Source organism: Kogia breviceps, chromosome 1 (assembly GCF_026419965.1).
Source record: "Kogia breviceps isolate mKogBre1 chromosome 1, mKogBre1 haplotype 1, whole genome shotgun sequence".
In the NCBI taxonomy this organism is placed as follows: Eukaryota; Metazoa; Chordata; class Mammalia; order Artiodactyla; family Physeteridae; genus Kogia; species Kogia breviceps.
In genome coordinates, this window is record NC_081310.1 from 193,381,048 (window position 1) to 193,395,970 (window position 14,923).

At 46.7% G+C, this 14,923-nt stretch overlaps 1 protein-coding gene across 6 annotated transcripts in view; it reads right to left on the reverse strand.

The window, feature by feature from the left end:
• The window catches only part of CLCN6 (chloride voltage-gated channel 6), a 29,591-nt gene that overhangs the window by 14,137 nt on the left and 531 nt on the right, over positions 1-14,923 (reverse strand). For 3 of the 6 annotated variants that reach the window (XR_010837447.1, XR_010837443.1, XM_059041777.2), the window contains exons 2-12: positions 14,148-14,207; positions 8,192-8,257; positions 7,770-7,835; positions 6,932-6,998; positions 5,049-5,155; positions 4,284-4,410; positions 3,566-3,633; positions 2,481-2,539; positions 1,529-1,661; positions 597-710; positions 158-324 (exon numbers count right to left, since the gene is read on the reverse strand). Coding sequence is in view for 4 of the 6 variants with exons in the window: in XM_059041777.2 (XP_058897760.1) it covers positions 158-324; positions 597-710; positions 1,529-1,661; positions 2,481-2,539; positions 3,566-3,633; positions 4,284-4,410; positions 5,049-5,155; positions 6,932-6,998; positions 7,770-7,835; positions 8,192-8,257; positions 14,148-14,207 (1,034 nt within the window). In the remaining 2 variants the exon portion in view is untranslated. The remainder of the gene's footprint in view (positions 1-157; positions 325-596; positions 711-1,528; positions 1,662-2,480; positions 2,540-3,565; positions 3,634-4,283; positions 4,411-5,048; positions 5,156-6,931; positions 6,999-7,769; positions 7,836-8,191; positions 8,258-14,147; positions 14,208-14,923) is intronic. The other 3 variants (XM_067017266.1, XM_067017261.1, XM_067017272.1) reach the window with 3 other exon arrangements.

A 14,923-nucleotide genomic window follows, 5' to 3' on the forward strand; every position in this document is an offset into this window, starting at 1 on the left:
AGTCTTTTGGCCTGTCTGACAAACACATTTCCATTTTCAGTCTTAGACATGACCTGAAAGCTGGTGGGGGAAGTGGGGTCCATTCCCCGGGAGAGCTGGCCCGGTGCACACGGGGCCTGGGGGGCCACGGCAGGAGGGGAGGTGACTGCGCGGGTACCTGACGAGCTTAGGTTTCGGGTGCACGTTTCGCATACGGTACTTTGCAAGCCTCTTGTTCAGACAGTTGAATGTGGCTCCCAGGAGGCCCCCAACGACCCCCATCACGACGAAGAAACCCAAGTCCATAGCTGTCCAGAGATGACATTTTTTATCAGAGTCAGAGCACTGAGAGAAGGGGCGAGGGAGGGAGAGAGAAAAACCAGAGTGCCCATGAGAACAGGAAGGGACAGGAGCAGAAAAAGACAGAGACGAGAAGCGATCCTGCCTTCTCCCTTCGAGAGCCGAGGCAGTGCTGGAATCCCGCCCACGCTGAGCACAGGGCAGGCGGGAGACACAGGAGCAGAGACGCACCTACCCTTCTGACAGCTTCTCTCTGGTACTTAAGAGCAATTTTCACGGGTCAAGAAAGAAATGGGGGGGGCAAGGACAAAACGTACCTTAAACTCGCCAAAGTTCAGCAATCCAGGGAGCTGGAAGGAACCCCAACTTCCAAACTGAATCCCAGAACGGAAGAAGTTGAGGGTGAAGGTGGCAGACATGGAGCAAAAGAGCTAGGGGACAGGTGAAAACACAAGAACACTCAATAGCGACAGGTCCTACTTCCTCCCAGACATGTCCCCATAAACCTCCTGCTCCACACAGAGACCTGCCAACTCCAGGTCTGGACACAGGGCTCTGGTAACCACAGTAGTAGATACACCACAAGTGTGAGAAGTTGGAAATCAGGCTATTAGGAGTTTTCACTCAGCCTTTTGTGAAGGACTATTTATTTACAGCCTATTATGCACCAGACCCTGTGCCAAAAAAGGAACAGTAAACACCAGAGGAAGAACGTGCTCCCCTGAGGGAGGAGCCGGGGGTTCACATCAGGACCACAGCCGGTCTCACCTATCGGGTCGGATGGTTCGTCAGGAGAGAATAACAGCAGCTTGACTAAGGATGGGAAGGGTGTTAATATGGGAAGTACAGAAAAGTCCACACTTTGGAGGTTATGGTGTCTAGAGCAAAGGAGTTTCCAGTTACGTGAACTCTTTTGGTCTCATCAGAAGCACAGGTTAACTAAAACTATGGATTAAATCAAGCCTTTTATCACCGCGAAACGTCCCTCATTCACTTTGGTAATTCCCTTTGTCTCAAAGTCTCCTTTAACATTAAGAAACTACTACACCAGCCTTATTTTGGTCAGTGTTTGCATGGTATACCTTTCCTGCTCCCGTTATTTCCAGACATTTGTAACTGTATTTAAAGTATGACTCTGGTAAACAGTAAAAGAGGAAAAAAAAAAAAACTACTGGTAAATGTAACGGGTAAGAAGTGTCCAGTTTAAATTTGGTGGGTGTGGTTAAGTTCAGGGGAAGGTCTTCCTCACCACTTTCCACGTGAGCCCTTGGTTCCAGAAGGATGAGCCCTCCTCCAGACTGAACAAGGTGCCCCCAATGGGGGCTCCGAAAGCTGCAGCGACTCCGGCGGCCGCCCCTGCTGATACAAAATCCCGCTTGTCTCTGAGGAGAGAAAAGAGAGACGGTTTCTCTGAGAAACAGCCCTCAGGCTGCGAACGGCAATTTTTCACTTCCTCAGGCACTGACATTTTAACCTCTCGAGACCCACGAACAGTCAGGGCTCGTGAAGGGCAGGTGTCTGGAGAGGCGACTCACAGCCAGCGCGGTTCACCTACACGCCAAACGCCCTCCCCAGGAGGAGCTCTGCCAGCCGTCGACTCGGAACATGGATTCTCAGGAGGCAGACTGGAGGGTTCTGGGGTCACCGCTGAGCCACTGGCTCATCAGACCTTCCTTGCAGAAAGCTCAGCACCAGAGGAAACGTACAAGTGTGGCTGTGACCGGCAGGAACGCCGAGGCGAGAAGGTGGCCCGCAACCCGGCCCCTGGGCCCGACTGCAAGGGCCTGGCCAGGCGTGCAGGTCAGTAACACACGCCAATCCCACGGGCTGAGGAGTGCCCAGAAGAAGCCTTCCAACCCCGAGGTGCGGCTGACCAAGCAAATGAACTCCACTCCTGATAATGTGCCTGTGGACTTTCCCGGTTGTATGTTTGATCTTGGACCACATTCTCTGTTGTCTGAGATGCTTCTAGGCCCTACGTTATGACAAAATGGAAGCCACGATGCCTGCTTGGACCTTGTGCTCCCAATCTTCAGAAGAATAACTCGAAGCCCACCTCCTTCTGGACGGTCGAGTTTTGCACGCAGCCCGCCCAGCAGGGGAGAGTGCGAGCCGGATTAGAGCAAGCATAGGGTCTCAGTGGCAGTACCTGAATGGCTTGTTTTTTCCACAAAAACCCCCAATTTCCAACCTTTCCGTACCTGTCACTTCGGAAATAGGGGAAGTTAAACTGGATCTTCCGTAAAGAGATGCTCTGAAACTAGAACAAGAGAGAACAAAGTCAGAGGGGGGCCCGAAGCTGCAGGCATCCAGAGCGCCAGGAAGTCCCTGTAGCCTGAGCGCGCCTGGGCAGGGGCTGCGAGGAGGAGAGTCCGGGGCAGCAGATGGAAGAAGAGAGGTGACTTTGGGGAGGAACTGCTTTTCCCGCCCCCAATTTCTAGGCTCCTCAGAAACTGCATTGTGTACATAGAGAGCGAGTCCGAAAGGAAAAGGGGAAAGAGCTGAGCGAAGGGTTGGGCGGAGCTGAAAGCTGCTGCAGGCGTAACGGGGCAGAGTCACCGAGGAGGGGCCAAGGGGGCCAACGCTGAACCTGCTCGACAAAATCTTAGGCCGTCGCACAACAACTCCCTCCCCTTAGAACATGAGATGTAAACGTCTGTCAGTGACAGTTCACAAGGAACTGAGACTTCTCCATGTGGACCAGCCCGTGAGAACGGGAGCCTGGGGTCCTGGGCGAGCTCCTTGGCCTCCCTAAGCCTCAGCTCCTCATCTGAGAAGGAAGATGATAAGGACAACTCAACCCTTGAGGTGGCTTTAAAGAAAGGAGTCAGTATATGAGAGTCTGGCCCGGACAGCACCCAACGCTAATGATCAGCAGCCGTTACTCCTGCGTTGCTTCCAAAGGAATCAGCATAGACCCGCGCCTGAGACCATCTCAGCCAAGGCTTCCAGCCTCTCCGGAGATGCTCCACAAAGCCACCCTGTGTGCACGTGCTCGGCAAAGGCTGTGGAAGCACCGGGTGACTTTCATTTGAACAGACTTTCTCTCTGTCCCATTCCTGCTCCTAGGACTCAGCAGGGCCTCGTTAAAGCCTCGAGGTACCAGCTACCTGCTCTCCTGGGAGACAGACCACATCGTTTTCTCGTCAACCCAAAGTGACAGCAGATTCTGAAGCCTTGTTGGGATGCTCTCAATGGATTTTTTCCAAATTCAACCACAGACACGCCCCTGCGCAGGAGGCCCACTCGGAGGGGTCACCCACCCCTGCAGACCATCAACCCTTACCTGCGGGAGGCCAGCCCCTACCACTGCTCCACTGTGGATCATGGGGCCTTCCTTCCCCACAAAGAGCCCTGGAACAGGTGGAAAAGGGGGAGGCCATCAGTGAGCACAGAACCGTCTGGGTCAGGAGACCTTTGTTACATAGACCTTTCTCTTGACAACTATAAAACAAAGATGATCCTATGACTTTGTAAGAGAAAGAGTGAGTCAAATTCCCATCAAACAGGAGAAAATAATCTTGAAATTCTACATCAGGCGTCAGCAAACCATAGCCTGTGGGCCAAGACAGCCTTGCTGCCTGTTTTTATACAGCCTGAGAGAGCTCAGAATGGTTTTTACATTCTCACATGGATACATTTTAAGCTGTTATTTAAGTTTAAGCATCTACCTAATAGCTTCTTTTCTTGCCTCTTGGCCCACAAAGTCTAAAATATTTACTACCTGGCACAAAAACTTGCTGACTTTGCTAAAAGCCAACACCACAAACCAATTAGACATTCGTTCTACTTCAAAACTCAGCGGTGTGCTGGTCAGATATCTCTGAATGGTAACTAATTCACAGCGTCTGCATTTTCAAAATAACCCATCAACAAACAGTGCAGAAAGCTCTTTGAGGCCGGGGCCTTCAAATCCGAACCTACTCAGTGTACACGCTCCACGCTTCTTGTCATCTTCGCCCCTCGAACGCTTCAAGGATAAAGGTCAGCAAGACCCTCCTTACCTCCAGCCACACTGAACAGCACTCCGAGGACTTTGCACAGCAGGGTCCGGAGACGCACGATTCCGGGCACCTTCACACCATTCAGATAGCATTTGATCTCGGGTATCCCAGAACCCGCTGCCACTGGCTGATGGGGAGAGCAGGTACACCCAGAAACTCAGACTCCACTGGGTCTACGGTTCACCCTGGACAGCCTCACTAAAGAGGGCGAACTGACCCTCTTCACCAGAGCAGCACCCACCCCCCTGCCCCCCGTGGGCCTGTGAAACCAGAGGCTGCCCCTGACCCCCGGGCTTCTGACTCAGTAGGTCTGATGCATTTCTAGCAAGTTCCTGGTGATTCAGCATCACCTGGGCGGGGGGGACCTTTCAACAATCGATGCCAGCCTTCACTACCGGGGAGTCTTACCTCATTTGTCTAAGCTGGGTATCAGTCACTTTTAAAGTTATTTTAAAGTCTTTTAAAGTTTGAAGTATTTAAGTTTGAAGTACGTCAAAGTTATTTAAAGTTATTTTTACCGTTCCCCAGGTATTTCTAATGTGCTACCAAGGTCGAGAACCAACCTCCTCCTCTAGATTGTTCCTCTTTAATCTCACCAGAGGCTGAAACCACTTTCAGAAAACACCTCTAAGTGAACAAGAGACCACTTTTTCTACGGGAATCTATATTCGAAGTCTAAATCAGTTTCTTGACATTTCGAAAATGGAGATGGAGAAAATGAGCACAAAACCTCATGAGCAAAAAGGCAACACCCCACCACCTCACCTCAATTAGGACAAGAAGGCTCGCGAAGAAGACAAAAGTCAAGTTGAAACCCAAGAGTTCAAGGAGGGACAGGGCGAGGCAGCCTTTCTGGCTGCACTCCTCCACCGCTACAGACATGGGGTTAAGGAAACCGTGCCCGCTAGCTGGGGCGGTCCTACCGTCACTTGAAGTGAGGCAGCTTCTCCTCTTCTGAAGCACGGTGGCTGCTTACTGCACACCTTCCTGTTCTCCGTATATAAACTTAAAAAAAACACAACTGCCTGAGATGTCTCCTACGTTAGGAACCATTTTTAAACTATGAAATACTTCAAACAGTATGAGAGGTAACGTACAGACACCTGTACTCCCACAGCCCATGCCTTGACAAATCTGTGTTACGCCACATTTGCTCCAGGTATTTTTTAAAAATGAAAACACTAGATACCATTAAAAACAACAACAAAGCGCTTTCTGTTTCCCTCCCTCTCTCCTGGAAGAAACCACTAAGCTGAAACTCTTGCGCATCCTCCCCCGCAAGTTTCCAGGTGCATCCACATTGTTCTAGGTGCTTCTAAAATTAAAACAATGGCACTGCGCTTGATGCACACTCTACAGCTGTTTTTCTCTCCCTCAACGCTTTCTGAGAATTAGTTATGTTGATGTAAAAGCTCTGGTTCATTTATTTTAACTTCTGCATAAAACTGCATCATATGAACATCAATCTTCCCACTCTCCCATTTGGTGTGATTTCACTCCTTTGCAATCAGAGCTGCAAGGAACATCTCTGTGCGTGTCTGAGGGCCACATTTAGAACAGAAACTCAGGGGTCAGGAAGGTGCACCTTCCTATGTATTTAATTTTCACTTCCCTGCTGGTGGTGAGGTGAGCACTTTTCCACAGGTTTATTTATCGGCTAATTTTCCTCTTCTGAGAATTGCCTGTTCACATCCTTTGCTCATTTTTCTATTGGGCTGTTTGGGCTTTTTTCTTACTGAGTTGCAGTTCTCCCTCTATTCTGGATACTAATTATTTGTCTCTTTAATGCACGGGAACAACCTCTCCTAGGCTGAAAACTTGTTTTTCAGTTTAGTTATGGTGTTTTATTGTTGTTTGGGGTTTTCGTGTGTGTGTGCATAAACAGATATTTACTTTGATGTGGTCAAGTTTATTGATCTTTTCCCCTTCACTCTGTGCCTCCTGGAGTCCTTAGAAATTATTCTGTACTCTCAACATTACACAGTCTCTTCAAGTTTTGTTTCGCCTATTGACATCTTCAGTCCATCTGGAATTACAGTACAAAGAATCTAATTTTGTATTTTTCCAGGTAGATAACTGATGTCCCAGCATCTTTTATTAACTAATCCATCCTTCCTCACTAATTTATAACACTAACTCTGTCAGTCACATCTCTTTATGTGTGTGGGCCAGTTTCTGCTTCTCTATTATTTCCCACTGGTCTGAGTATTCCTGCACCAATATGATACTGTTTCAATGACTGTATCTTAAATTATATGTCTTGACAGCTAGTATGGCTAGTTCCCTGTCTGTTGTTCAAAACTGTCTCAGCTACTTTGGGCTCTTTACTATTCCACACAAATTTAGGAAGAGACTTTTCGAGTTCCAGCAACAAATCTATTGGAATTTCCATTGGAACCACCATGAACTCATAGATTGATCAGGGAAAATAGGCATCTGTGCTTCATGTCTTACTAACCATGAACATGAGCATCTCTCTATTAAAGTCTTCCTCTCGTGTCCTTCGATGATAATGAAAAACCTCAAACCTAAGTGGCTAATATGTAGCTCTTCAAAGATCACGTCTGCTGTTGAACTCACTTCTAGACAGGAAAGCAGAGTCAGCAACTGCTGACGTCCGGAAACACCAAGACCCGTGAAAAGGATACACGCCTGCACCACGCCGAACTTGAGCTGGGTGAAAAGCCGCACAAAGAAGTCCACGAAGAGACCCACCTGTGAAGAGCGCGTGAGCGGTCACCCCGGTCTCCCCGCTGTCACAGGCACTCCCCTGAGGCACCGCCCCTTCCCCCCACTGCCTGTCCTCGCTGGTCACCTGCACCAATGTTAACAACAGGCCACGCGTTAACAGGCTTTCCTTAGTCACTGTGGCTACAGGAGGGTCCCACCTGAGCCTGGCGCCACGGCCCCTCCAAGCACAAAAGAAAGGGGTGCAGCTAAGTTGTCAGAAGGAGAGTTAAAGCACAGAGGGAAAAGGATGGTAAAAAAGATCTGAGGGGCTTCCCTGGTGGCGCAGTGGTTGAGAGTCCGCCTGCCGATGCAGGGGACGCGGGTTCGTGCCCCGGTCCGGGAAGATCCCACATGCCGCGGAGCGGCTGGGCCCGTGAGCCATGGCCACTGAGCCTGCGCTCCTCAACGGGAGAGGCCGCAGCAGTGAGAGGTCCGCGTAAGGAAAAAAAAAAAAAAAAAGATCTGAGACCAGGAAGACCGCTGGTGCTTGGAGAGGAAGAGTACAGAGATGTGTGAGGGCCTGCTCCGCTCTTTCCAAATGCAGTTTCAAAAAGCCTTTGCGTGCTTTAAAGGGCATCGGAGTTGCGTGGCAAGAGGAGTATGAAAAAGTGTCAGGATTATGATTTTTAAAAAAGGAGCTGGCGGTGGGGAGGCAGTCTCTGTTATAAAGACAAACAACTTATTCGCCGGCTGGAGCTTGCCCTCTGACCCCCTCCGCCCCTTGGCCCACCGTCTCCCCACGCCCCGCCTGCTCACCAGCCCTGTGCAGACTCCAATGGCAAACACCATCACCCACTTCACCGCCTCACACCTGCGACCGTGCTGTTCGCAAAGGGAAAAAATGACTCCGTTTATTGCAGGCTTATGATGACAGCAAGGAGGGAATACATCTCAGCCAACCAGTTTTAGACTAGATTCCATACGGACAGCAAGCACGGTGATGATGTCTGGGGTGGTGGGTGCTTTACAATGCAAGAATGCAGAGCGCCTAGGGCCGGGCCAGGAGCACTGACCGCGGGCACTCTCGTTAGCAGGTTGAAGGACTAAGTGATAAATGCAGGTATCTCATGAAAGGGGTTAAGAGGCCAAGGGGTAAAGAAATTTACTTGAGTATTTAGAACAGAAAAAGAAGCTGTCCTAAGACCTACTTGGTCCCAAGAGATCAATAAGGGACTCACCTTATTATCCATGGTCTCCAAAACTTCCAGGTAAGGGTCATTGATACAGCGATCATAATCCAAACTCTGAAAGAGGGACGTGTGAATTTAAAAAAAAAAAAAAAAAAAGTCACAAGCCAATAGGAAGAATTACCAAAACCCGGAAAGGGATAAAACTCCCGGTTCCTGCCACTCAAAGCACAGATGGGCACAGGGCACCCAGGGGGAGCTTGTTAGAAACGCACACCCTCAGCCCCCTCACACCTGCAGCATTGCAATCTGTGCTTTATATGGACATTTCAGCAGCACTGCTTTAGGTGTATACTTCACGCTTTAGGAAGTTTTTTGTTTTATTTTTAATTAAATTAAATTAATTAATTAATTAATTTTTGGCTGTGTTGGGTCTTCGTTGCTGTGCACGGGTTTTCTCTAGTTGAGTCGAGTGGGGGCTACTCTTCATTGCGATGCGCGGGCTTCTCATCGCGGTGGCTTCTCTTGTGGCGGAGCACGGGCTCTAGGCGCGTGGGCGTCAGTAGTTGTGGCTCGCGGGCTCTACAGCGCAGGTTCAGTAGTCGTGGCACACGGGCTTAGCTGCTCCGCAGCATGTGAGATCTTCCCGGACCAGGGCTCAAACCCGTGTCTCCTGCATTGGCAGGCGGATTCTTAACCACTGAGCCACCAGGAAGTCCCAAGAAGTTTTAAACGACGTATTTTTAAGTGTCCTGTTTCTGCCAAACATTAAAAGACCTTCAGCTGTCACTAGTGTTACCCAACTTACTCTATTAGTTGAAAAAAATACTTCAATTAACCAGAACCAAATTAACTTAGAAAGTCAAATTTTAAGTATCTTCTGCAGTTCGTGTCTGTGAAAGAGGTTGTTAGTCATGAGACAAACGTGGACACTGTTTTCCTTAAACTCCGCAGAACACAGCTGTTCTTGCAAATGCTCTGCAGGTGGGCCAGAGCCATTTCAAGAAACAATTCAAAGGAAATAATTTTATTTCTACATCTTGCATGAGAAGCAGCAGTTTGGCCCCAAAGGAAAACAGTCTTCTGTGTGCTCTCTCCCCACAGCCTGTTGCTACCTACACATCAGCTAGTGAACAAACTGGACACTGGCCCGGTGGCCACACTCCCAGGCAGGAGTTCAGAGTCAGCCAAACAAACACAGGTGTGACACGTGACAGTTTTTCCATTTATATGACTCTACCCAAAGTCCATATTCCTTTTTTTAAAGGGTCCTGGAGTAACAACAGGCGACTGATTAAATCAGTTATCATCCACCCAAATACAGAAGACTATATAGCCATACAATAATTCTGACAGGTCTACAAAGACAGATGGGGAAAATGTGCAAAAATTAAGTAAAAAAGGTAAGATGCAAAATAAATAAATAAAGGCAGATGCAGAATAAGATGTATAATATAATCCTATTTTGATTGAATAAAATTAAGATTTGTATGTCAGCCTACAATGCAAAACATTTGGGAAAACTTTTAACAGTGGTTATCTCTGGTGTTTTAGGAGGCATTCACATCTGGATATGATTTAAAATTCTCCCAGCAAACATGGTGTACTTTCTATGTTAGAAACAAAATTGTTTTCCTGATTACAAAACAAAAGTAACCCAATCTGTAAACTATACTTGTGCTGGGAAATTAGACCCATCCATGAATGACTAAATATATATATGTATTTAATTATAATATATATATATATATACACATATATATACACACATACATATTCTACACACATATGTACATATAGTAGACCCCTGAACAACGTGGGGGTTAGGGGAAGCAACTTCCCACAGTCGAAAATCCGAATTTTGCTATGTCTGCCTCAAAAATGAAGAAACTGATAAATGACTCACCCAAGGGTAACAAGCTGAGGCCGTGTGGATACCAGCTCTTTTGATTCCACATATTGTGATCGCTAATGGAACACAAAGTTTTCCCCACACTTACTTAATTTAAATATCTGTAAAATGAAAACACAGGCACTGTATTTATTGGAAAAAAACCTGCATATAAGTGAACCTGAGCAGTTTAAACCTGTGTTGTTCAGGGTCAGCTGTATGTATACACACACATATGTTTGTGTATATGTGTGTGTGCATATATACACAGACGTGTATATATTTTTTAATCAACTAAGCGACATCACATTCTAGGAACAAACAGAAAAAAATTAACATGTTGAAAATATGACTGTCTTCATACCAAATATGTATAAAAATCACTGGTAATTAATTATCTGCTTGATGGTTCTGTCAATAACACTGTGACTCCATAAAAAAAAGGAAGTTAGTCATGGCAAAGGACAAAAATAACACAAACTGATATTGTTACTTCTTTGCCATGACTAACTTCTTCTTCTTTTTTTTTTAAGCCGTACGCGGGCCTCTCACTGTTGTGGCCTCTCCCGTTGCGGAGCACAGGCTCCGGACGCGCAGGCTCAGCGGCCATGGCTCACGGGCCCAGCCGCTCCGCGGCACGTGGGATCCTCCCGGACCGGGGCACGAACCCGCGTCCCCTGCATCGGCAGGCAGATTCTCAGCCACCGCGCCACCAGGGAAGCCCTAACTTCCTTTTTATTTCTGCTGTATATGTTGCTCTTTGGTTTGGGGGACTAAGAACTTCCTTAAAATACAATGTGTATAGGTGCCTGCAGGGCTGCTGCCCATGGCTATGAGCAAACATGCCATCTGGCCATGAGGGCACATGGGGACTGAGATGTAGGCCAAATTCACTCAGGAAGGGCACCTTAGGGCTCACACAAAAAGTACCTTCAGTGGGCTTTTAGCTGGGGCGTTGCAATGGCTCAGAGGGGGAGGTCTTTTATTCTAAGTCCTCCCAGCTCTGAGGGGTGCCTTTTTCTAACTCAAAAAGGCACTATAGGCTCCGTGACCTGCATGAAAACAATACTGTTTGGTAATGGCCCCATCCCACAAATAGCGAGTTCTTATTACTCAAACCACCTATAATGAAAATAGATGTCAAAACAGGGACTCTAGGGACTTCCCTGTTGGCGCGGTGGTTAAGAATCTGCCCGCCAATGCAAGGGACACAGGTTCAAGCCCTAGTCCGGGAAGATTCCCACATGCTGCGGAGCAACTAAGCCCGTGTGCCACAGCTACTGAGCCTGCGCTCTAGAGCCCATGAGCCACAACTGCTGAGCCCACATGCCATAGCTACTGAAGCCCACAAGCCTAGAGCCTGTGCTCCACAACAAAAGAAGCCACTGCAATGAGAAGCCTGTGCACCACAGCAAAGAGTATTCCCCGCTCACTGCAAGTGGAGAAAGCCTTGGTGCGGCAGCAGAGACCCAACACAGTCAAAAATAAATAAATAACTTTATTAAAAACAAACCAACCTCAATTTAAAAAAAAAAGCAACAGGGACTCTAACATATTGTAAGACCCCCAACTTATCAAAGAGTCAAGTATGTGCAAGGAACTCTTTCTAAGGCAAGAAAGAACACATCTTAGAGCTTCAAAAGAAGGGTTTTCTAGTTCATCCCTCATAAATAAAATCTGGGCAGACTTTTCTGATTACGTGCCTAGCTAAATTTGCTCTTACACATAGCAAATGCTCTCAAGAAGCTCATATGCAGAGATGGTTAACTGAGAAATATTAACGACTCACACAAAAGAACATTAGCCCATAAAATTTACATAAATATGCATATCAGCCGAAAGTAAATGCATTACAAATATGAGTGCAATATAGTGAAAGGAGTGAAGGAGCCAGGGGACCAGTAGGTCAATGGAGCACAGATGCCGTAGTGAGCTCCCAGGAGTAGGATGAGGGCTGAGACAGTGTCAGTCGTAGTAACAGGATAATATCACCAGGCTCAGGCTCAATGAGGGAACGCAAGGTGACAGCACAATATGGACTGTCTTAGACTAATTCCTGCAAGTCTCTCAACTATGTACAAGCAAACAAATATTTAAGAAATACAAGACAATACATTAGTGGATACAGTGCTTTTTGACTGATTAAATGCACTCACATCAGAGCAGCACATTACACTATACCACTGTGGTACAGTTGGCAAGTTCTAGACTCCTAAAATTATTTCGTTAAGTCAATTGCAAGGGGAAAAAAAGAGATGAAGGTGGAATCTACTTCATCTTAAACCTACTTGACTTAAAAGATATATCACCCAAATGCAATGTGAGGACCTCATTTGGAACCTGATTCAAACAAACTATTAAAAAGTACATATGGGGCTTCCCTGGTGGCGCAGTGGTTGGGGGTCCGCCTGCGGATGCGGGGGACGCGGGTTCGTGCCCCGGTCCGGGAGGGTCCCACGTGCCGCGGAGCGGCTGGGCCCGTGGGCCATGGCCGCTGGGCCTGCGCGTCCGGAGCCTGTGCTCCGCAACGGGAGAGGCCACGGCAGTGGGGCCCGCATACCACAAAAAAACAAAAAACAACAACAACAAAAAAAACAAAAAAACAAAAACAAAACAAACAAACAAACAAAAAGTACATATGACATTTATAAGACAACTGGGAAATCTGAACACTGGTTATTTGATATCAAGGAATTATCGTGAATTTCTTAGGTATGAAAATGGTATTGGGTTATGCTAAAAATAAGTCTTCATATACTAGAGATACGCACTGAATTACTTATGGGTGAAATGATGTGATGTATAGAATTTCCTTCAAAATAATATGGGAAGGGGGACGTGGATGGGAGCATACATGAAACTAGGTCAGGCATGAGCTGAATGACTGCTGAAGCTGTGTGATGAGTGCAGGGGGGTTTCAATGTACTATTCCGCCTATTTTTGTCTATGTTTGAAATTCTCTATAATAAAAGTTTTTTAAAAATTCCATGCGAAGCTATAAATCATAATAGTTACACTAAATTCTACAGCCAGAGTAAGATAAAATATTAGAAAGAAAACTAGTCTGGGTATGTTATTGCTCTAGGATATTGATTTTTTAAAGTCTACCTGACATTTTCTTTAAAGCATTAAACATAGACATGACTGAGCCCACTTCTTGGAATTGATCCTAAGGAAGCAATTAAGGATGAACAAGAAAGGATGGTTACAACGATGCAGTTCATAATATAGAGAAGTCAGAGTAAAGAAACTGTGGCACAATGAAATGCTATTCCCCTATTCAGAAAGATATTATAGAAAAGTACCTATTGCTACAAAAATTCTTATCAACTGGGAGGCAAAAACATGTTAAAATAGTGTATTTAGTAAAGTCTCACTTTGTTACTTAAGAAAAAAACATGGAAAAGGACGTTTAGTAAAGTGAATAATCATCTTTTAACGAACAGTGTTATGGGTTTTTCCCTAGCTTCTTTTTATAAATCATTTATAAATCCTCTATCACAACCATGGCTTGTTTTTGCCATTTCAAAAATCATAGAAATGTCATCATAAACTGATTAAATGATAAAAGGCACTCCAGCAGCACTGGCCTTACTACACACACACCCACACACCCACACCCACACCCACACCCACACACCCCACCCCACACACAGACTTTCAGAGTCCCATGCTTGAAATCCAGAACTATAACCAAGAACTGACAATTCTGAGAGAAGCTGCTTGGGCAGGAAACAATCATCTGAAAACTCATAGAAGAGAAGCAAGGTCTCCTGGCCCACACCTGTTACGAGCAAACACTGTCAGTGGCTTTGACTCTGGGTCGCTACAACTTGTAAAAAAGCAAACAGTCTAATGGCAAACACATGCTCTATCCAGGTTAAGGTGCCACAGATCTATGAAAGCCTGGAGACACACCCAGACCCTGCTTTGGGGCTGAGGTGAGAAAAGGGCTTCCTAAACAAGCTCCTTCCCACAAAGAAGTTACATCTTACCCACTCACTCCCCGGCAGAGAAGGTCAAAGCGCATCTCTGGTTGGCAACCTAATGCTTCGCTCTGAAGTGAGCAGGTCACTCACTACTTATGTTACTCAAGACAGCATCTAAGAATCTTACCTCATAGTCTTTCCTTGGAAGGATCTCATCCTCCTCCTCCTGTGTTTCTCCAAGGATGGTCTAGAAAAACATCCAGAGAACGAAGACCTTTTTAATGGTTTTAAAAGTGGAAAGAGGCAGAAGTATTTACTGAAACCAGCTACTAGTTTCTAAATCATCTGGAGCCATTATCATCAAATGGGAACAAGACCTAAAAAAAAAAAAAAACCTTTTGGGATGGGGGTGACGTGGTAGGGCTCTACAGTCATCAGCTGAGCGATTCATTCCTACTTATACATTCTCCAAATAACCTCTCATCTTCAGGACACTTCAAAGATGTCACTTGCCAGTTTAAAGGAGAAAGAGTTCAGGTTCCGTCTGATAACATGCCGAGTCTGAACTCAGGAGGGACTTGTCAACTCTGGGGACACAACAACTCAAGTTTTCCCAGGGTGCTTTGCAGAGGGAAGCTGGATTATCAGTGACCCAGAAAAGGTGAGGGACAGAGTGAGAAAGGGCTGGAAAAACTAAGCCAGCTGCATGATATGCACAAAGTGCAGCGAGGGGGCTCACTCCGAAAACGCTCGTTTCATTCAAAACTCTTTTCAGATGGAAATAAAAAAAATAAGGATGGGATTAACTGAAGCTGGCCTGGGTTCTCCCTCAGATTCCAGGGAGGGGTTCTGAGAAATGACCCCAGACTTGGGCACGTGAAGCCGGGCAGATGCTTCGAGAGCCCAGGCTGCAGTCCCCAGGCCCCACCCTCTGCCACCTGCGGGCCCAACTCGGCCCGGCCC